The following is a 23,889-nucleotide window of genomic DNA, read 5'->3' as shown; positions in this document are numbered from 1 at the left end:
GATTAAATTAGGAGCCATTTTGAGCCAGTATGATCTCAGCTGCAAACAGGAATTTCCAGAAACAATCTTCTTTGTAGGACACAGAAATGATACAGAGCAAGACAACAGAGATAGAACTAGAGGCCATGTGGGACCCACTTCTTGACCAAGGATCTATTAGAAATCCACCTTTCCGATAAGCTTATTTCTTCAACATAACTATGCTTCCTTCAATTATTTTATTAGTAAGACAGGCACACAAGTCAAAAGGAATATATATCTATGCTCCTGTAATGGCAGAGGGGAAGGAGGCTCTAGTAGTGATCAAAAGAGCTCTGCTCTCCAAACACTCAAGATTCAGTTCTGTTTCTCATCTGCTAATGGTTGGCATTTGGTGTTGTTAACCATGGATGATTCATTTCAGAGGAACTGCTGTGCATCTAGAGGCTATTTGGAAGGAAATGAGGGTTTCTTGGCTTATGTCTCATCAAGCATCTCAGCGATGTCTCTTTGTGACATTATAAACTCCTTGATGGGGGCTTGGTGCTCACTGTTTTCCAGTTGATCCCCTTGGTCTCATCTGGTGCATATAGTCACTTCTAGGAACAAGAATTTATTCCATCAGGACCAAAAATAGAGCCAAAAATCCCAAGACACAGAGGCTTGCTCCCTGGATCTGAGAATCAGTCACAGGAAGAAGTTATGCTGGGGTGGGGTGTGGTAACGTGGGGTGCATATTGTAAGATCAATGTTGTTGAACATCTGGATTTTGTTATTTTGTTGTTTTCTGGACTCCATGCACTGCCAGGGGATCTGACATGTCCATGCATGTCTAGAGAGTCTGTGTGGTGAACAGGATCAGGATCTCATTGCGTAAGGCACAACATATGAGGGAGCCTGATGAGCACCTTGGAGCTGGTGTCTGGCTTTGAGGTCCCCTGTTTGGGAAGCTGGAAGCTCTCCTTAACCTCTCAAGTGACATTTCTTATTAAAGACTGAACAGAATTTGAAAACAGAAAGTGTGGAAGTATCTGGGCTTGATTGTGGGATACCTTCGAAAGACTGGAGAGGAAGAGAATGCTGAGGATGGTAGAGGGATTGAGATGGGACTCTATGAGGTTGCTAGGCGAGAAAAGAGACCACAAAGACCACGATGGGATGCCTGTACCTGGACTTGATCTTCTAAATGCCTCAGTATGAGAGTTGTAAAATGTGCTCTGCCCAGTGTCCCAGACTTGACCAAACTTGACCTAGAACACTCCTTCCCATTGTAGGTCATGGTGGGAGACAGACTTGACCCAGAAGTCACATCCAGAAGGAAATGCCTTCAATCTTCAGACAGTTTAAACATTTAAGGCATTTCATTTTCTTGTTTGCATAGCATGAAAATTTCTGTCTGCAACGCTGATGACTGCCTTTGTTTGGATGCTCCTAGAGAGCTCACACTGCATCTATTTAACTTATCCCATCTATCCAGCCATCCCCAAAAATAAGAGCTTCAAAGTTGTCTTTGATAATTATGACACGATTCCCTCCATTCACAATGGTCTTTCCACTTCTTCCCTGCCAATCCAGCCTGCCTACCCTTTCCTTTCCGTCCCAAGCCTTGCCTCTTTCTTGACGTTTTCCTGGGTTATTTTGGTCCCGACTTATTCCCACTTGGAGAACTCTTGGTAACACCTAATCAAACACACAATGTCTTGCATTGTTCTCTAATGCTTTCATCCTGCAAGTCTAGGGTGCCTAAATGAATTGCATGCTCCTTGAAGGCAAAGGGTTTTACACTTCTTGTGAATGCCATCTCCCATTTTCTACTTCCCTCTCCACTTTCCGTTCCCCAAACCCAACACAAACACGAAGCTGGGCACATTTGTTGAAATGCACTGGTAGGCTGGAGGTGGTGACTCACACCTGTAATCCCAGTACTTTGGGAGGCCAAGGCGGGTGGGTCACAGGAAGTCAGGAGTTGGAGACCAGCCTGGCCAACATGGCAAAACCCCGTCTCTACTAAAATACAAAAATTAACCGGGCATGGTGGTGCATGCCTGTACTCCCAGCTCCTCAGGAGGCTGAGGCAGGAGAATCACTTGAACCCAGGAGGCAAAGGTTGCAGTAAGCCAAGATCCTGCCGCCGCACTCCAGCCTGGGTGACAGAGCAAGACTCCATCTCAAAAAAAAAAAAAAAGAATTGGTAACTACTGGTCATTTGAATGAATGGTTCTTTTTAATTTTCTACTAACTAGAAGACATTGGATTATTAATGTAGAATTTACAAGAAAAGAGGTAAAATTCTTATGAATTGAAGCTCCAGTGGGGCTCGAATCTGAGAGAACTTGTCGATATGCATCCTGCCCACTGGCTAAGACAGAGTTTCAAGAGAAAAACCCCTTTCACTTTGATTTCAACCCTGGAGGCACTGCTCTAATGTCTGCTATGGACTTGGAGTCTTCAAGTACAAAACTAACGTCTCTAACAAGGAGGGCAGGTCAGTAGGAAAAATTACTAACCTGCTGGGATTTGAGTCAGATCTAGTTTCAGACCAAGACTTAGCTATGGATCCACACTACAGACAACCTGAGAAGGACCCAACCTTGAGCTCGGACCAAAAGAGCTTTTATTTCTAACACAGTGGAAAAGGGATCTGCTTATTTACGAAAGAGACTCTCTGGTCACCTTTGGATTCAAAGCTAAGAACTTTGGCTTTACATTTCTATTAAAAGCTTTCTGAAGAAAAGAACTAAAATAAAAAGATCAAATGGGGGGGGGTGGGGAATCACTACCATGTGGCAAACTCATTATTGGGGTCATGATTGGAAGCAGGACCTGGATTGTGGCCCAGCAGGGTCTCATAATCAACCTTTTGGCCTGGAGCACATCATCTGACCTCTCAATTTCACCATCTCCCACATGGAGGTAATACCGCTGGGAACTTGGTAAAGCTAAGAACTCTACACACATGTTATTATTTCAGAACCAAGCAAAGCTGGTTTGATCACGTCTGTTGTGCAACTTGAAAAAAGTCCAGAAGAGGTTGCAACGATGAGTTAAGATTTCTAAAATATCCCTTCTGAAAGGTTAAGGGATTTGATTGATTCAGCCTGGAAAAAGAGATATTAAATAACTGTCCTCAAATATTTAAAGGCCTTTTACCCAGGGGCTGGTGAGAGGATGTGGACCACATGTTCTGGTCCACACTGAGCAGGGATGGGACAAGCCCAGGCTCTGACAAGGAGAAGCCTCTAGCATTAAGGGCCATGGAATGCAAATGAGTGGCTCAGGGATGCTAGAGAATGTCCTTCGAGGAATTACTTTACTTGGGAGAGGATGAGGAATAAATAGAGTGACAATAGGCAAAACTGAGGCAAGGCCTGAACTCTGCAGAAAGCAATCTCACAGTCCCTGCCAGAAAGATTACTCTGTTAAGTCCTTTTTGGTACCTTGCTCTGTTCTTGGCCCTTGTGAACATGTCCCACCCCAGCGTCAGAAACCTGCCCTCGAACAGTTTCCCTGAATACCCTGCCTGATGCTCCTTCATGGGCACTGGGTAGAGCTATGCCAATCTCTCTGCCCTCAGGCCTCCAAGGCTTCATGATATTTACTGAGCATCTCTTACATGCAAGGGCACTGTACTAAAGTACTGTTCTTATGACAATCCTGGCCTAGCACCTAACATAGGTACCATTATCCTGTAGGTGAGAAATCTGAGACTCTAAGCTACTAAACACTAGGGCCAGGATTTCAATCCAAGTCTGAGGGACTCCTAAGGCTGTGCTCTTTCTCCTTTATCTGTTGAGTCCCACAGAGGAGACTGACCACTTTCAGCCTGTAGCTGCAGAAAGAAACAGGGTGCCTCCTGTTCTGTGTTCTTCTGCTTCCACAATATGCAATCCCTCCAGAACTTGACTTTTCTGTATGATTTGTGATGTTTGTGTTGCAAAAATCATTCCTATTCCTTTGTATCCTCTGTATTTTGTTGGAGAAACAGTTTGGTGATCCAAACATACCAATGAGGCGTACTTGTCATTGCCATTGTTGGTTTAGATGCTGAAGAACTCTCCCAGGTGAGCATGACACCTGGATGCAAGGCATGGGAAGAAGAACCTATCACTCCCCAGGTCAGGTCCCGACCATCTCTCATCTGCAAGCCTGTGAATCATGGGGCATTGCCACATTATTAAAAAGAATAAGAAATAATATGCAAATTACATCATATCAAAGGAAGAAATACTAACAAATGGGCACAGCAGGAAACCATCATTAGCACAGGTGAGAATTACATTGCTGTTTTACGCTTCTGTTACCTGGGCTAATTATGCTTTGATTTAAGCATCTGGAGAGCCTGGCATGCCATGCTTACCAGAACCCCTGTGATTATTACTTATGATGTAAGTAAAACATGGACTGAGACTGGAGCTTCCCATAAGAGCATTTTGAGCAGGTTTGCTACTTGGTATAATGTAGGTAAAGTGCCTAGCACCATACCTGTCAAAACGAGTCCATTTCTTGCAACTCCTTTTTTCTGTACATATTAGCCAGCCCTCAGTCCAGAGCTCTGACAGATGTCGTATTCAAATTGTACCAAAGGATAAAATCACATGGCCGGAAATGACCTTAACTGTCATCCAGACTGACCCCCCTACATCTGGGGTTAGGATGCCTGGTTTAGCCAAAACACACACTGGTCAGATTCCATTATAGTGAACTGCACAGGACGTGCAAGCAGTGGAATTTTATTAGACAGTTAGAAATCACATTAGCTCCAACTCTAGCAGACGTAAACGCCCAGGCTTTCTAACAGCATGTGAGCAAGGAAAAGAATCCTTCAGTGCATCCTAGAAGAAGGGGGTGTAGTCACACCATCTCACCCCCACACCTCTCTCTGAGTTCCTTGGGATTTGCATGTGTTGTAAACTTTGTGCAATTCTCATGAATGTATTTTTTTCCATTGATGGGGCTGCAGCATTTGAGAGATGAGAGCTGAAGGGATGCTTGATGGCAGAATAATAGAGTGGTGAAACTTCAGCTGTGCCTCATTTCAACTCTTTCCCTTTCACAGAATGCAGAGTTAGGTATTTTCACTAAAAAAAAAAAATACTTAGACAAGAATTTGTGAAAGTCCACAGTCTGTCAATCCAGGAGGGTGGCTGTGACAACTTGCTTCACCCCAGACCCATCTCACATGGTTTAGGTATGAAATGTCATGGTTTCTCATTCTCTAGGGCCTCCCCTTGCCCTCCCAACTCTTCCAAAACCCACTCCAGGCTAGGAGCCCTCACAGTCCCAGGAACAGGACGGGAGAACAGACACGTATAACACAAACAACAAGAGCAGCTTCTCAGAACGGATTACTGAAGGTCCTACCCACCATCTAAAGAAAGGATCCCAAGTCCAAGAACAGCAATTAAAAAAAAAAAAAGACTAGAAAAATGTCTTCTTTTCTTCAGAGCAACACATGCTAGCACTTTACAGACTCTGGCATGTGTCAGCATTTCTGAAGTAAACTCTATTTTCTTTAGATGAAAGAGATTTAAAAAATAGACTCAGAATTTAGCCCAATGGAAATTGCTTTGGCTATTCACATGCAATAAGCTGTGGAAGCAAGCAGAAAAAAATCAATTGCTTCTGATTTATTTATTCATTCATTTGTCCATCTCCTTTCCCTCTAATGTAAAAAACGATGTCTTCTATAATTTTGCAAGTCATTTATCTTTTCAAAGAAAGAGAAAACAGTCCCAGCCTCCCATTGGTTGCTCAGCATCTTGGCACAGGAAATACATATTTAATTAATTATCATAGTGCACACAGATTATGTAAGGAAAAAAGGGGATTGATTTTGCCCATCAAATGTTTCACCAGTGTCTAGAATCAGGAGGCTACACTGCAAAACCTTAAGTCGGGTCTGGTGAATTTGGATCACTTGCTATGTTAAAAGCAAGGACAAAGCTTCACCTCACTGCTTGCTCTAATTCTTAAGTGGGGTGGTGGGCACACTGGTGCTCATTTAATTTGTCTTTAAGCCCTTTTGTAGGCCTTAAATATTTCATATGAAATATTGTTAAATCCTCAAATCTTCTACAACAGGTTCTATTCTGGGCAATTCAGAGCTGAGAGCAGAGAAGGGAAGTTGGAAATGCCAAAATGTAATTGCAATAAAGAGCAGGAAATGTAAGCAACCAATTTTGGAAGGCTGTTTAAAGTTTCAAACCTATGCCAAATAATTGAGATCTATTAAAAGAGGGTTTAATTCTATTATAATCCCCATATATACACAATTATTGAATACTTCCGAATACCTGTTGAGATTGGGTGATAAATTAGCCGAATGGAAATCATCAGGCACCACTGTCAAGCATATCATTTGACTAACTGAATATATAATCCTTCCTTCTATCACTGAGCTTTAAACTACAGACTGTGTGTGGGATTGTGACTTTGAGCTTGTGATCCCCAGTATTCTGGGGAGATGTTGTGAAAGGCCCAAGTGTTCCAGGCAGGAGAGCTGAGAGAGGTGAGTGTCCATCTTTCCCTTTGGGACACAGTCCCCAAACACGGCTTGTTTCTCACTGCCAAGAGGAACTACACATTGTCTTCCAATATTCCTGCCATGGCATTAAAGCCAACTGTTCTGTCCCCCTGCCCACAGATGGAGGAGCAGTAGAGAAAAGATGGCCACAATAACTACATTTCAGTCTGAATTCCAAATCTTTCTTAGAGAGTAAGTCGGTTACTATCTCCTTGTTCCCGTTTGGATAAGGTTTTATTTTCTAGGCTTCCCTTCTTCCCTCGACTGCTCAGTCCTCAATACCCAGCAAGTGCTTCAAAGGTCTTAAGTGTATTAAGTGAGCAAAGAAATGATTGAAAGAAGAAGGTATAAGAGGAAGAGGGTGTAATACGCCATCTAATCAGTCAGTGGGGAGCAGATGTTCCCTCACCCCCCATTATTTCTCTTTAAGAGCAGAGCTTTTGCCTGTATAAAGAACTGGTAAAAGAAGTCCCACTTCTATCAAAGCTCTAAAGAAGATTCTGAAGTTTGTCACCTTATTTGTTTCATTTCTGGATGCCGTTAGACCAACTAGTTTTACTTCCTTCCCACCACACACACACAAACCCCACGCAAGCCTCCTGGGAGAGGCTGCCCCGCCGCTGAAGCCTGCCTTGCACACAGCATGCAAAAACGCCCGTTTTACTGGCCTTACGTGGTAAGTCCAAAATCTTCCCTCTGCTCCACCAAAGTTAACAGATGGCTGATCCCTTTTGGTACACAGGCATAAGCATCTTCAAAATAACCTTTTCCTTTAAAAGATGCCAATTAATTAAATGTCACTATAATGCGTCCTGGCCAAGGAGGGAAAGAAGATACCCAGAAGGCAAAGGGCCAAGTGGAAGAGAACAGGGATGGGAGGTCACACTCTCCTACCTTCACCCGACGACCCTGAGAGATCGATGATCACATACACTCTTCCTTCTGGCTCCAGATCAATCTGCAATTAAGAAAACGACAGTGACTCTGTTAGTGCATTGTGTGGACAACCTGAGAGTTCTACAACATTTCTACCCCAAACTGCTAAAACCTAGAGACACAGCTCCATGTAATTCACCTACCTACAATGTGTTGAATGCTAGGTGAATTAGGAATGAAAGAGAATCAACATTTACTGAATGCCTACTGTGTTCCAGATGCAGACCTGGGAGGTCTGATGCATACCCCATAGGTAGCACCATCCCAGTGGTTCTCAACTGGGGGCAATTTTGCTCCACAGGGGACGCTTGGCAAACATCTGGAGGCAGTTTTGTCATGATTGGAGAGAGAGAGAGTGCTGCTCCTGGCAGCTAGTGGGTGGAGGCCAGAGATGCTGTTAAACATTCTACAGTGCACAGCACGACCCTCGCAGCAAAGAATCATTCAGCCCCAAATGTCATCAATGATGTTGAGGTTAAAAAAGTCCTATGTTACCCTATTTTACAGATATGGAAATTGTGCCCAAATTCCAAGGTAAGTGACAATGCTGAGATTCAATGCCAAGCCTGTCTTGAGAAACCCATATTCTTTATACCACACAAACTGCTCCCAGGGGAAATAAGAGAAGCATTAAGACACTATTCCTGCTTTTATGGCGTTTATCATCTCATTGCGGAGTTAAAAAATGGAGAAAAATGCTGAACCCAGCTTAATGATGAACGATGGAGAACAACTGATAAAGCATCTGATGAGCCTGAAATCAGTGTAGAAGAGGGAAGGGAAGAGGGAGGGGAAGGTATGCAAGGCATAAGAAACAGCACAGGCACCCTCACTTCCTCCCTCTCCACCTCAAATCCAGCTAACTACTTATAATATACAGAGACAGAGTGGTGAAATAATCAGGTAGGACAAAAGCCAGAGGGCTAGGCCTCTTGTAGTTAAAGACATCTACGGAAAGGACTGAACTATCCTTACAGAAACTGTGTTCTCTCTATAAGAGAGAGTAGTAACTCTGGAAACTCTGGATCACCAAGTCCCCCTGCTAGCCTCTCCGCCTCCACAATCCCATCTGTCTACACAGAGCTTTCATTGGTTCATAGTGCCAGGCTCTCTCCCCAACAAGCTGTGAATATCTTGAGGACAGGAACCACTATCCCCCTCCTTTTCCTTTTTCACTATCCCCAGCAAAGAGCAGGTACGCATTTAGCAAGAATTACTTCAGAAGAGTCAGTCTAGTCGATATCTCCTCCTCCTTCAAAGTCAAGGTCAATTATCACCTCCTCTCTGAAATCTATCCAGATATGCCCAGTCAGAATTAATTAGCCCCTCATCCGTGTTCCCGCAATACACCAGACACATCTTACTCATGGCTCCTATGATGGTTAATATTGAGTGTCAACTTGATTGGACTGAAGGATGCAAAGCATTGTTCCTGGGTGTGTCTGTGAGGCTGCTGCCAAAGGAGATTAATATTTGAGCCAGTGGACTGGAAGAGGTAGACCCATCCTCAATCTGGATGGGCACCATCTAATCAGCTGCCAGCGTGACTAGAATAAAGCAGGCAGAAGAAGTTTGAAAGACTAGACTTGCTGAGTTTTCTGCCCTTCATCTTTCTCCTGCGCTGAATGCTTTCGGCCCTCAAACAGACCCCAAGTTTTTCAGCTCTTGAATTCTTGGACTTTCACCAGGGATTTACCAGGGGCTCTTGGGCCTTCAGCCACAGACTAAAGGCTGCACTGTCGGCTTCCCTACTTTTGAGGTTTTCAGACGCGGACTGGCTTCCTTGCTCCTCAGCTTGCAGACAGCCTATTGTGGGACTTCACCTTGTGATCGTGTGAGTCAATTCTAATAAACTCCCCTTCATATATACATATATACATATATCCTATTAGTTCTGTCCCTCTAGAGATACCTGACTAATACAGCTCCTATTAAGCTGTAATACTTTGTCCATCTACCTCTCCGTCCTGCTAGACAGAAAGTATGACAACCAGATTTGCATCCCTAGTTCTTAGCTCACTGTCTCTTAGGAAACACCCAGCACACACTTGTGGAGGTAGGAAAAGGCTCTGTGTTCAGAACTTCCAGAGTCTCTTCTGGGATCATTCACCCTCCCAAGGCTCCATCCCCAGGAAGAAAGGCAGGCATGTGATCTCTAACAAAATGACATTTGAACAAGGGGAGAGGAAGATGAGGCGGCTATACCATGAGCACCACATGTCCCCATGAGGCAAAGCAACCAGCTGGAACGATATTCTCTAAACTCTCCCAGCATCTCACCCTACACACAATCCAGGAGGCTCCCAGAGCCACTCCGGGGCCCCATCTTGTTTCCTGACTCAGCCTCTAATAGTTGGGAGAGCTTAAGGTTTCCCTCAAAATTTCATTTTCATCCACAAGACTCTTCAGTGCCTCATGGGAGAGGCCACTGGTGATAGCTGAGGTACTCCACCAGCACAGGAGTGAGGGAGTGCCATGAGCAGGCCTGCGCTGCCCCTTGGGCACCCCGGGGGAGCTGCTCACCTGAGTTTGGGATCTTCGGTTTTAAATCCAGATGGGAACCAAATACCAAATTGGTAATTCCGCATGCTGCCTTTCTCATTCCTTTCTCCCCAAGAGTCCATGATTTTAAGTTTCTGGGTAAAGAAAACGTTCTCCAGAATTCTCACCACTAGTGCTGACCCTCACCAGCCCCTGTAGTGAATGACAAACAGGAAAACCAACAGTCGGCTCTACTGAATAGAGCCAAACCAGAATCTTCTCCCTGCCAAAGTTCAAAAATATCAGGGGCCCTCTTGCCCAAAAGCATGGAATTTAAATACTGTATGCCTTTTAGAGATTAGATCATCCCTATTAAACCCTGCCGGCAAAATGAAACTCTTTCTCATATCCTCCAACTCAAAGATTTCCCACGACTGTGGACTTTATTGGCAAAGTACAAGGCTATCTGTGTAAAGCAGGGAGGGAGAGAGCAAAGGAATGAGATGGGCTTCGGAGCCTATCCAAAGGCAGGCACCATGCCCATCTTTGCAAAAGGGGAGTGAGAACTCATGGCAGGGAGGACAGGTCATTCATGATAAAATGTATTCGGATATTAACATTCAAGATAGCAATCAGAAACCATTTTAGCACCCACTGCAGCCTCAGTGCTGGTGAACTGCATTTCCAAACAGAAAAATAGAAATTAAGCTATTAAACATGCCAAAAGCAACAAAGAGCTTTGCAGCATGAGCAGATGGCCACAGATCGCCGGCCAACCCCCAGCCAGCCAAGCGAGGAAGCTCTGAGAATCCAACCAAGGTGGTGGGTCTTCAATGACTGGAGGGGTCACCAAGTATAAAAGATGGTGAAGAGTGTGACACAACTTCACCGCTGAATTAGTTTAATCATAAATTCTGCTCACGATTACATGGTCCAAATAATGATGCAATGTAGGTACCCAGCCCTGTACAACCCTGCAAGCTGTCAGTCAGCATTGGCACCAGGCAGCTGGCATGACACAAAAGCAGGCTCGCTACCTCCTCCCAGCCATTCCCAGGGTTAGTTCTGAGCCCCTTCTTTGCACCAGGCTCCTCCCAGTTCTCCCAGATGCAACCCAATTTATCAAACCTCCTTAGACCTCATACCCCAACTTTACACATCTTCCCAGCTACTATTTCTATTTTCTTTGACTATGATTCTCTTTCACACTACGGTGCCTCAGCTACTCCTCCAGCAGGGGCCAGAAGCAAGGCAGTCAAACTGGGGGAGACAAACACAGCCTTTGGTGTCAAATCAGGGCAGAATCCATTTGGTCCTTTATCAGTTGAGTGACCTCAGGCAATTATTTACTCTTCCTGAGCCTCTAGCCTCTTCATCTGTGAAATGGGTTGTCATGAAAATTCCATGAAACAAACATACAAAGCACTTGGCACCTTACCTTAGTTTAAAAAAAAATGTTTTTTAACTGAGCACGCAGGAGACACTCTGCACGTGGTGGGTAAGAGCAGACTTAGTGGCCATGTGGCCTGGAGCAAGCAGCTACCCTCTCTGTGCCTCAGCCTGCTTGTCAGTGAAATGGGGCTGCTGTGAGGTTAAATGAGACAGTCTATGAACAGTGCTTAGCAAAGACACCAGGCATAAAATAGTCATCACTGGTGCAGTTATCATGAAAAAGTCAAGTCTTCTGCTTCTTAGTCCAATGTTATTTCTACTATAACAAGCTTTCCTCAACGAAGTTGGTATTATTACATGTAATTCCGGGACACTTGATGACTTTACAGTGTTGTTGTGAGTATTAAATAAAGAACTAAAGGTCAGGTGCAGTGGCATGCAGCTGTAGTCCCAGCTACTTGGGAGGCAGAGGCGGGAGGATTGCTTGAGCCCAGGAGATCAAGGCTGCAATGTGCCACTGCACTCTAGTCTGGGTGACAAGTGAGATCGTATCTCTAAAAAAAATTTTTTTAACTAAGGTAAGATTATTGTACTTTAAAATCCAAGGTAAGAGTATTATATGTACCCTTTCTCGGGGAAACACGGGGCAGGAAGGGCTATACCCAGGGTATACCTGGGCATCAGGAGGACCTGTGGTACTCATGAAAGAAGGGCAACAACACCTACTGTGCCTCTGACACCATGTTGGGCACCTTACCTGCATTAGTTCATCCATTCTCCTGTGAGACAGCAATATTCTCTACTTTTCTGATGAAAAAACAGGCTTAGAGAGCTTTCAGCCAGAATTCTCACCCAGGTCAGCCTGGGGCACAGAGGAGAGGTCGACAGAGCTTGCAAGTCACGCTCACAACCCCCAGCCCCGCCTGGCCAACTGAGCCTCTTCTGACAATCCAGTCCAAGGTACGTTCTCCTTCCTTCAACCCTCCCGTCCCCAGAGTGGGCTCATTCCCCTTTCAGGTGTCACTGGCTTCCCCAGGCAGACTGGGAAGGCAGAGCAATGCCTCAGACACCTTGACCACCCCATGGTGCTCTCAGGGGAGGTCTGGGCAGCAACGAGAGTGCCTCTCATGTGAATTAGGAACATGGCAATGGGGAAGAGCCCGACCCACAGCAAGCCCTGAAAAGGCAATCTTAGAAAAACAAAAAGATAGGGACTTTTTTGGGGTGGTGCTCAGTCATTTACAAAGCCCTTCATATGCATTCATTTATTCATTCCTCACAATTAATCTGTAAGGTAGCGAGTTTTGTTATTTTCAAAAAGAAATTTTTGAGACAGTCTCGCTCTGTCCCCCAGGCTGGAGTGAAGTGGTGCCGTCATGGCTGCAGCCTGAAACTCCGGGGCCCAAACCTTCCTCCCACCTCAGCCTTACAAAGTGCTGGGATTACAGGTGTGGTAACAAGTATTATTAGTGCTGTTGAACATCTGAGAAAGCTGGGGTTAAGGAAGATAGGCGGCCATTATATCATGCGGTGTGCTAGTGAGGTCACACCAGCTGCACAACCCCAGGGGGTGCCATTCACATCTACGTCTGTACATGAGACCCCTGGAGCCGGACTGGCAGAATCAGAACTTGCTCCCTAGGCCGGGTGTGGTGCCTTACGCCTGTAATCCCAGCATTTTAGTAGACTGAGGCAGGTGGACCACTTGAGGTCAGGAGTTTGACACCAGCCTGGCCAATATGGTGAAACCCTGTCTCTGCTAAAAATACAAAAATTAGCTGGGTGTGGTGGTGTGCACCTGTAGTCCCAGCTACTCTGGATGCTGAGGCAGGAGAATCGCTTGAACCTGGGAGGCAGAGGTTGCAGTGAGGCAAGATCGCACCACTGCACGCCAGCCTAGGCAACAGAGCGAGACTCCATCTCAAAAAAAAAAAAAAAAAGAACTTGCTCCCTCAACTCCTGTTTCTCAGACTCATGTTCCTTCCTCGACACCACACCTGCCCAGCAGGAGCTCTGACAACCACAACAGCAAAACAGAAAGGACTCCCCCTATGCTGCTCTCCAGGCTGCTGGCTGATGTGTTGCTCTCAGCCTTCCGTGTGATCCACAGGTATCTGTACACCTACATGTTGGGGGTCATTGGGTTCAAGGGAAGGGAGGTCTAATATATAAAGTCGAGCTTCCTAACCATAGGTTCAACTTTTGCCTGAGATGTCTAAGCAAACCTTTCCTCAGGACAGACCACAAAGATCTCACAGGCCCAATTTGAGTTTCACTTCCCTTCCCATCTGCTGTCAGGCACGAAGGTGTGGAGAGAGGCAAAAGGGAGGGACAGGGTCTGAAAAAGATGAATCCAGAAAGGATGAGAAAGACAAGGGAAGGCTTGCACTGCCCTCGTTCCACCAGTAAGGTCCTAGATAATCTACTGCTGTGTCTTTTTATTTTTTACTTGGAGGAGGGTGGACAGTGAGAGAGGAGGAGGCAGACGGGGAACCATCAGGAGAGAAGACTGGGGACTGGTTCCCAAAGCAGGGGGTCCACTGCCCAAGTCCTGTACCCCTTCACTGATGGCCACTCTCCCCTGGAGGCACCGCAGGCACACTACCATCCCCAGACCCACCTGGCATGGGAGAGGCCAGCTGGACAGAGCAGGGGACATTCAGGCAGCAGGTGTCCTCCCAGCTCTACATTTGGAAAGCAGAAAGCATTGAGGCAATACAATGAGCAACTCGTCAGCAGCTGCGGGGTGCTGATTTTGAAGTTAGCAGCTAATTAAAGACTCTTCATTTGGGGTAAAATTTGCTACTAGCTGTATTGGTATTGTGCAGTGACTGGTCAAAAAGCAGAGAGTACACATGTAATCAAATATGTTCAAGATTCTATTCTGTTAATGGGCTTATAATAGCACTTGCTTTCAGAAAATAAGGGGAGGGGCAGATTGTTTTTCTCAAACACCTTCCATTGCAGTGCAAAGACATGCACGCTTCAGTGTACATCCCTGCAAGGCAGGACCCTGTCTGTCCAGCACATGGGAGGGATTCAACACAGATTTCTACATGTTGACTTATTGAATGGATGGTCTTAGCTTATACTACTTCAATATATTAAAAAATTGGATCTGTACGCTGAGTTGTGGTGAGGATTTATTGGGAAGCCATCTACTATACAGAAATGTTCACAGCAGCTTCATTCCTTATAGCCCAAAACTGGAAATCTCCCAAATGTCCAACAACAGGTAAATGAATAAGCAAACCACGCTACATCCATGTAATGGAAAGTTACTTAGCAATAAAAAAGAATGAGGACTGGGCATGGTGGCTCACCCCTGTAATTCCAACACTTTGGGAAGCTGAGGCAGGAGGATCACTTGAAGCCAGGAATTTGAGACCAGCCTGTACAACATACTGAGACCTTGTCTCTACAAAAAATAAAAAAAATTAGCTGAGCATGGTGGTGCATGCCTACAGTCCCAGGTACTTGGGAGCCTGAGGCAGGAGGATGGCTTGAACCTGGGAGTTTGAGGCTGCAGTGAGCTATGATTGCACAACTGCACTCCAGCCTAGGTGAGATCCTGTTTCATATATATATATACACACATATATACTACTAATACATGCAACAACACAGATGCTATGTGAAAGAAGCCAAACATTAAAGAGTATATACCATAGGATTCCACTGATACGATGTTCTAGAACAGGCAAAACAAACCTACAATAACAAAAAGCACATCTGTGATTCCCTGGAGATGGAGGTGGCCAGTGAATGCCAGGAGACACAGGGGAACATCCTGGGTGATGGGAGTTTTCTCCATCCTGATTGTGGTGGCGGCTCCATGAATGTAGACATTTGGCGGGACAAATCAAGCCTACGCTTAAAATGAATGCACTTAATTGTATGTAAATTATACCTCAATGGAGCAGTTTTTAAAAATGGAAAAAAAGGATTTATTTCGCATAAGGATTCCTCCACAAGTTTCCTTTAAATAACAAATCCTATTCCCACCCTCGGAGCATTTAAAATTTCATATTCCATTTTTAAAAATAAAAGGACTCATTCAGAGTTTTTCAAGAGCACATCTGTCACACAACATAATGTACACCTACCTGTGTAGGCGTGCACATTCACACACACACCCACATGTGCAAACACACTCACAGGCACACAGCTGAGCCACCTTCTCCTGTCTCCTGTGATCAAAATACAATAATAGCAAGATAAACACATCCAAAATGTAGGTTTGAGAGTCTGCTGAATTATTTAAATCTGTCTGTGTGTTTGTGGATCTGAATTTCCTCATATATAAAACAAGATAATTAGACCAAATGCTCTAGAAAGCCTTTTAATGAACTTAATGACCTAAATATCCATGAATAGGAGACTGCTAGACTGCTTAAATAAATTATGGCACATCATATGGTAGATCACCATGCGAGTCCTTAAAAGACTGAAAATATCTAAATGTACCAACTGATAGAGAACTAGCTCTGTGATACATTAAGTGGAGGGGGGAATAAAGCAACACACCGTAAGTTTTTGATGCTGTGCTGCTGTGTGAATACAATGGGGGAGTATATGGGTTAAACAAACACCCCTCAAAACTGGCAGAAACATTGTTTTCTCTTTCACCCGTAGCCAGGTCACCGGGAACCAAGTTAGCAGCAGCCATCGTCTTTTTGTGAAACTCCTGTTGGCTGGACGGGAGGCCCACGTTACAGATCTTAGCTCTCAACACACCACAAATGGAGTCGGCTCAAGTTAGCACCTACTTCCTCTTTTTAGCAGGCTCAGAAATGGCCCCAGAGAGCTGGCTCCCTCCGATGACAGAGGTAGCTAAAAATGAATAACTCTATGTGTACATAAATGCTTTCTTGAGCTGAGAAAACATCCCAAAGTGCCTAATGTGGAGAGTATACAAGGGTACACAGCATCATCTGGTCACAGCAGTCTGCCTGTCTACTTTGAGAGAAATGGCAGTACATGACTGTATATCCTAAGAAGAGGTCGGTGAGTACTAATAGCAGGCAATGTAGCCAGCTACCCAAGCATTCTGAAGCAGATAATCCACTGCCAGTCGGCACTTTGCATTTCACATTTTGCATTTTGATTGGCAATGGTCCCTAACACTAGGTTATATTTGAATGTGTGTGTTTTATCTTACATTTCCTATTTCTTACACTAAGTCAATTGTCAGTGATTGAAAGTAAAGGTTTTGAAGCTAGCCTACCTGGGTTCCAATCCAGTTCTGCCTGTTTAAAGCTCTGTGGCACTTATTTTGATTTCTTCATCTTACAAGTTGAATGTCAGCAGGACCTGCTTCAGAGTGTTGGGAGGATTCGAGGAGACGGTGGAGCACTTGAAACTGTCTGGCACACAACTTCCTGTAAATATGAGCTGCCGGGTCATTATGATTGTTATTTCCCACCCAGACTGTGAGCACCTCTCCTGCTAAGCCATGTCCTTCTTTTGAGGATTCCATAGCTCTTGATTCAGGGCTGGGATTGAGATAGGTAGTCAATAAAGACTCTAAGTGGAACTGAATGAATCCACGTGAACAGAGGCAAGCTCAGTCAAGAACTCAGGATTTTGCAACCAGAAAAATTATCTTCGTATCAGAAAATTTTCTGTCTCTGTGGTATCACAACCTAATAGAACTTTTACCAATGGCCGCTCATAAAAATATTCAGTTCTTTTTTCTTTCTTTTTTTTCTTGCCATGTTGCCCAGACTGGTCTTGAACTCCTGGCCCCAAGTGAGCCTTCCACCTTGGCCTGCCAAAGTGCTGGGTTACAGGCATGAGCCACCACACTGGGCTGATATTCAGTTCTTGACTCCCCTTAAAAGCCAAGACATTATCATTCATTTCTATCTTTCTGAGTTCTTCAAAGGAGAGACTGTGTTATGAATACTAATATAATCACAACTCTAATAAGCACCCTTTATTGAATACTCTACATGAGTTACCTATGTGAAGGAAGCAATATTGTTGTTCTTAACCATTTGACGGGTGATAAAACTGAGGCTTAGGAATTTAAATAACTTGCACACATCCTCACAATTTGCAGAAGAGGGGTGTGCGTTAAAGCCGGGTTCTCCAATTGGAGACCCAATGCTTCCAATTGGTACCTTGAGACCTGGCAGGCTGCCCCACAGACAGCCTGAGCTCTGGGAGAGATCTACAGAAAGAACACATTGTGAGCAGTCATGGAGCCCATACTGCATGAATGATGAAAAAGTTGCTCCTTTGCCGGGCGCGGTGGCTCATCCCTGTAATCCCAGCACTTCAGGAGGCCAAGGTGGGCGGATTATGAGGTCAGGAGTTCAAGCCTGGCCAATATGGTGAAACCCCATTTCTACTAAAACTACAAAAATTAGCTGGGCATGGTGGCTTGCACCTGTAGTCCCAGCTAGTAGGGAGGCTGAGGCAGAAGAATTGCTTGAATCCAAGAGGCGGAGGTTGCGTGAGCCAAGATCACCCCCCCCCCTGCACTCCAGCCTGGGCAACAGAGCAAGACTCTGTCTCAAAAAAAAAAGTTGCTCCTTGGACACAAGAGCAGTGAGAGTAATGCCCCTTCATTGTCCTCCTGGAGCTCATAGTTGTAAGGTACACTAAACCCACGGCAAAATGGCTGAGAGGCTCAGACAATGACATACACATGTGATGCAGGATGACCAACTTTGGGGAATAATTGCTCTCTGGGGAATATTCCTATATCAAAATACTCTGTATACCAGTTCTATTTGCCATTGCTTTTCATCATATACTTGGAACCATGTCCTGTGAGCAAAAGAACAGTTTTATAAAAAACTATAGAAGCATGAAATTTAAGAGTCAGAAATGACTTAAAATCATTTAGTTTAAAATACATACAAAATAAAGGATAAGATTTTTTCTTTTCTTTTGCTTATCAAATTAGTCAAAGTTTCATTTGGGTTATATATTTTTGTGTTATTTATTCATTAAAATATAGCCAAAACTAAGTACTGTGATGTGTTCAGTTTTAAGAAACCAAAAGCTACATGTCTGCTTGCCATAAGAAGCAACAGTCCTCTGCCCCATCACTCCTCAGAGGGACCAATTTTAAGAATTTTTACATGGATTTTTCTGGTGGTCACTGCTGTGTCCCTAAATAAAATGTGTATGCCTCAATTTCCTGATTTCTTATTTTAGACATTCTCTCTTACCTTGCTGCTATGATAGAAGAGGATTCAGTTTACTTACCACTTTCCTCCTCTTTGCCCCTCCACAAAAGTTATACATCACAAATTCTGTTTATTCTCTGTTCTCTACAACTACAAAAAACCCCACACACCTAAAATGTCAATTTCTTATTCCATCAACTGTAGAGAATATATCCCTTGACCCTCTACATTGTACCCAGAGGACATTAGTGCTTCCAGCATTCCCCATCCTCTGCTTGCCAACCTGCATCCCAGCCACCTCTGAAATTTTTGTCTTTACTCTTAACCTATCAAGGTTGACAACACTAACATTCTGTTTTCTAACCATAGTTAATTTCCATGTTTTGTGTATACATTAGTTCTAAAATCTGAAAACTAATCATTTTTCCTTATTATGACTTTGTAAATGGTGTTACATACACCTTCTTTCCCATGGGCCCAATGTAACAATCCACATGCCACTCGATGGCTAATATACCTAGCATCTAATTCAAATGCATTCTTCATCTTACAGTCTACCGATTGCCTTTCTCAGATCTTTGAGTCTTCCCAGGGTTCTTCTCTTGCAGGGTGTACCTATCGGGACACCCCACTGTCCTATTCTCCCTGATCTGAGCTGACGCTCTCTGGTCTGCTGAACAACTGTAGCACTGCATATCTCCTCATTGTTCTGCTGGGTGCAGTCACTGTCTTGGAAATCCATTCTCTTCCTTATTCTGAGTTATTCCCTTGTTTTTGCTAGGACAGTACATTCTGATTGAAATATTAATCAGAAAACCAGCTTACCAAAACCTTTCATGCCTGTTCTCACACATAATTGATAGTTTAGCTGGATATAGAATTCCAGGTTTTAAAAAAAAATCACAATCTATCAGAACTTTTTTCTAACATCAATATTGTCAATGGACTCTGATGTCAGCCCGATTACTGTTGTTTAATAGGTGATGTTGTTTTCACTTTCTGGAAGTTTTTGGGTCTTCTTTATCCTCAGTGTTCTAAAATGTCACAGTGATATGTCTCAGGGTGTCGTTTTGGATTCACTGTCCTAACTGACACTGAATTTGTGGGAGATACTCTTCTATTTGTTCTTTGTCATGGGTCTCTTCTTCATTTTCTTTCTGAAACTCCTATTATTCAGATGTTAGACCAGTAGGAATGATCCTTATGTCTCTTACTATGTGATATATATATATATCCATTTCTTTTATCTTTTTATTCTATAGTCTAGGAGATTTCCTTGATTTTATCTTATAATTCTTCCTCTGAAATATTCTGACAATATCTTGAGTTTCCAGATATGCCTTTCTATTTATTCATAATGCCTTTCTCATGTACAGGCAGTGCCTTCCTATTTTCTCATTTCTCTGTCTCTCATTTATTTTTGTTTATGAATGCAGCATATTTCTAAGAACTGTGGACCCATTTGCCATAGGGTTAGATGGTGGGATCTGGCCATTAGAGCAGGGGGTCCCTGAATGAGAAATTGATTTCTTCTGGAGAGTAATACCCACAATGCTTTGCTAGTTCTCCTCAAACCATTAAACTATTTCTTTTTCAAAGAACCTTCCAATTTTTTATGTGAAAGTTAGGCCCTTCTGTAGTGACAGTGGGGAGCATATGGTTCCACATACAGACTTTCCAATGGTCACTTGTTTTCACCTGGGGCAAGTGTCCTGGTGTTCAAGCCTGGAGCCCTTTAGAATCCTGCAGAGAAGCTGCTCTATGCTAGGTTCCTGTGCCCTCTGCACATGTTCTGGGCTCTAGCTCCAGAGTCCTCTATTCTGCTCCACTAGCTGCCACCCCACCTTCTACTTTCATCTCCCAGAATTCTCTGAAATAGTTTGATGACGACTTCTTTCTGCCCACTTGGTTAATACAGACTTCCCCCTTTTCTCCTTTTCTATAATTTATATGGGGTCTTGAGTAGGCAAAACCAAAACAAAACAAAAACCCCAAAACTCATTTTCTCCAGGACTACCTTGAATAGAAATTCCAAAATATGTCATCTGAAGTGCTATTATGCAGTACGTATGAGAATGGGGAAGAAACAAACACTATTGTACACTGCTGATGAAATGTAAATTGACACAAAATTTTTAAAGAGTGTTTTGGCCTTACATGACAAAAATCCTTTAATCTTGCAGTTCCACTTCTGGGAATTTATCTCAAATCACACATATGTGGAAAGATTTAACTATGAGAATAATCATTACAGAAATTTTAAGAGTGTAATGTTAGAAACTGATTGTTCATTAATAACAAAATTATTTAAATAAATTGTAGCACATTCAAACCATTAGATACCATGCCATCATGAAAAAAAGTCTTGTTGAATTATATGTAATAACATGCAAAGATATTCACAATATTGTATTCAATGGGAGAAAATGAGATTGTAAAGGAACATGTATTCTATGATCCAATTTTGTAAAACTGAAATATGTATGTGGTAGGTACATATGCTAAAGAAAAAAGGTGTTTATGGGGAGTGGAATAATTTTTTTCTTTTATGTATCTATAGTTTCTCAACTTTCTACTTTTCTTCTACTTTCTACTATAGCTTTTTTGTTAAAAATAAGTAAATTTTTAGTGCTTTAAGAACATTATGTGGTTCACTCGTTTCATTTATAGGTAAGGAAACTGAGTCATAATAAGGTTAAACAATCCATTAAAGCACCTGAGTAAATTGCCTACAGTTGAAAAAAAAAGAAACTCAGTTATCCTGATTTTCAGTTCTTTAAGGTACAAATTAAAAATGAGACAAATTATTTTAAATTTAATCTCTGGAACAGTATAATTTCCTGGTCAAATAATTACAGCACTACTCAATCCTAATCACCAACTCTGAGTGGTGAGTAGTCAAGTGTATTTCTTAGTTGAATACAGTTTGAACATATTAAAGAAAAGCTTCAATAGCTCTATAGATTTTTGTTTTTTATTTTTTGAGATGGAGTCTCGCTCTGTTGCCCAGAGTGGACAACAGTGGAGCTACCTTGGCTCACTGCAACCTCCGCCTCCTGGGTTCAAGCGATTCTCCTGCCTCAGCCTCCCGAGTAGTTGGGATTATCAATAGACTTTTCAATAGATTTTTAATCTAACTGAAAAATCCTTTGCTTTGATCGAATCTCCTGCATATGATGGTGTTCCTCCACTTTTGTGAGGTGAGGCAGTCTACATTTTTTATATCCTAGACAATGTTACCTTTTAACTACCTTTCATGTAACAAACTGTCATAACAGCAGACTTCATTGATCAGGAATGGGCAAACATTTCTGCTATATATGACCATACAGTGCCTATCATCAACCTATTCAGAGTCACTATCTTTGTACGTATGGAAATCCACTGGAATATATTCTCCTATTTGTCTTGAATTCTTTATAAGACAGGAAAAAAAGAAAAAAAGAAAAATGCTGGTTCTCTAAGGAAACCAAGCATAAGTCTCAAATTATGTAACATAAAGTAAAACAGAATTGATTAGATATGTCAAAATCAGTGACATTTCCCTTTAATCCAATGTTCATCAATTGACTCTGTGTTGAATTTTGAAGGTATAAATCAAATTTTTAAGACTTTTAGATTTTATATCAAAATGATGAACAAGACATAAATAAGAAGTAGGGCATGATTTTCTATTTTCTGGGATAAAACCTGCCTTAACATGTAATCTAATGAGTGCACTAAACTGTCCAACTGGCTTTTTTTTCTGTAACTAAGTAATATATAAGTTTTGAGGTACAAATTATATTTGGAAGCAGGCACTATATATTCTCTGAAAATGGGCAACTCTCCTTATACATCTACACTTGTTTTCTACATGATTTATGAAGTTCAGGCCTTTAAAAATGAACAATTCTGGCTCATACAGCTGGAAAACAAATGAGACCCACGTATGCTGAAGCCCACACCATGATCTGAACCAGAAGGGAAGATATTTCCTGAAGCACACAGCAAAAAGGATCTGAAAACTGTTCAAGCTCTGAATGTCAGAATGGGTCCTTCATTTATGACCTTCTATCCTAGATATTAGATTTCCATATGATATTTTGGTCAAATACACATAAGAATTATATCACCTTTGATCCAGGAAAGCCCTGATCATCGAAAGAGCCAGCCCGACTGGGGGCAGAGAAAGGAGCAGATGCAAAGGCACGGAGGTGGGGGAAGACTTGGTCTTTGCCAGTAGTTGAAGCAGATGGGTGTGACTGAAGCAGAGTGTGGGGAGCAGTTGGAGATGAGGTCAGAGAGCCAGGGCCTGGCATGTGCCTTGGCTTTGGCTGTGAGGGAGATGGGAAGCCAGAGGAGAGACTGCAGAGCAGTGAGATGCTGTGACTCACACTTTAAAAAGTGGCTGCAAGGAGAATAAACCTGAGGCACCCATTAGGACGCAGGAAGGCAACTTAAGAGCCTATGGCAATAGTCCAGACAAGTGATGATGGTGGCTGAGAAGGGGTGGTGGTAGTGGAGGTGATGGTAATTGGTCAGATTCTGAATGTAATGTGAAAATAGAGCCAAAAAGATTTGCTGCGGGATTACACATAGCGTGTGAGATAAGGAGGGGAGGCAGGGATGGCACGGAGACTTCTGGCCTGAGCAAAACATGGAGCTGCCCTTGGCTGAACAGAAGACGGGGATCAGAACAGGGTGGGAGGGGTGAACAGGAGCAGGTTCGCACCGGCCACGCTGGAGACATCTGTGAGACAGCCGGGGACAGCTGAATCTACAGGTCTGAAGTTCGGGGGGCAGGTCCAAGCTTCAGACCTGAATTTGGTAGTCGGCAGCAGAGAGATGGAACTGACCCACACCCAGCGATCCACAATCCTGACAGCCATGAAGCTCTAAAAACTAAAAGTTTCATTGAAGTTTGGGTCAAAATTATTCAGCAATAAAACCTAACCCAAAATGACATAAGGCTATTTACTGTCTATGTTGATTCTACTTCCTGTGAATATCTGTACATTTGTGATATAGAAATATTATTTGTTTGATCACAAAGAGTTGCCCAGAACCCAGTGGGAATGTTATGCAATATACAGAATATTTACTGTATTAACCGTCTAAAACTCCCCCAAATTCTTTATTTCTAAACAAATCTAGCCCTAAGCATTTTGGATAAAAGATATAGATCTGTAGTTTGAGCCATGAAACTGGAGGAATGAGGACTGACCCTGGAGCTCTCCAACACAATGAGATGAGGAGGGCGAGGAGGACCTGCTCAGGGGTCTGAAAATGCAGAGGCCTGACTTCTGCTGCCCTGGGTGGGGTCTACTTTGACTTCTCTCCTTCTAAACCTTCATCACCAAACATGCACCCTCTTCACAGACACATGGCTTATAAAAGCCTTGCTTCTTTTAACTTTCTGTATATCTTCTAAAGAGATGGAAAAAAAAAAAAAAA

At 43.2% G+C, this 23,889-nt stretch overlaps 1 protein-coding gene across 3 annotated transcripts in view; it reads right to left on the bottom strand.

The window, feature by feature from the left end:
* The window catches only part of PRKCE (protein kinase C epsilon), a 551,430-nt gene that overhangs the window by 345,204 nt on the left and 182,337 nt on the right, over positions 1-23,889 (bottom strand). For all 3 annotated transcript variants that reach the window (XM_017862726.1, XM_017862727.1, XM_017862729.1), the window contains exon 2: positions 7,397-7,460. In XM_017862726.1, coding sequence (XP_017718215.1) covers positions 7,397-7,460 — 64 coding nt within the window. The remainder of the gene's footprint in view (positions 1-7,396; positions 7,461-23,889) is intronic.

This window comes from Rhinopithecus bieti, unplaced genomic scaffold, assembly GCF_001698545.2.
Source record: "Rhinopithecus bieti isolate Rb0 unplaced genomic scaffold, ASM169854v2 scaffold_61117, whole genome shotgun sequence".
NCBI classification, from domain to species: Eukaryota; Metazoa; Chordata; class Mammalia; order Primates; family Cercopithecidae; genus Rhinopithecus; species Rhinopithecus bieti.
The sequence above is the reverse complement of the archived record's forward strand: the minus strand, read 5'-3'. Positions and strand labels throughout refer to the sequence as shown.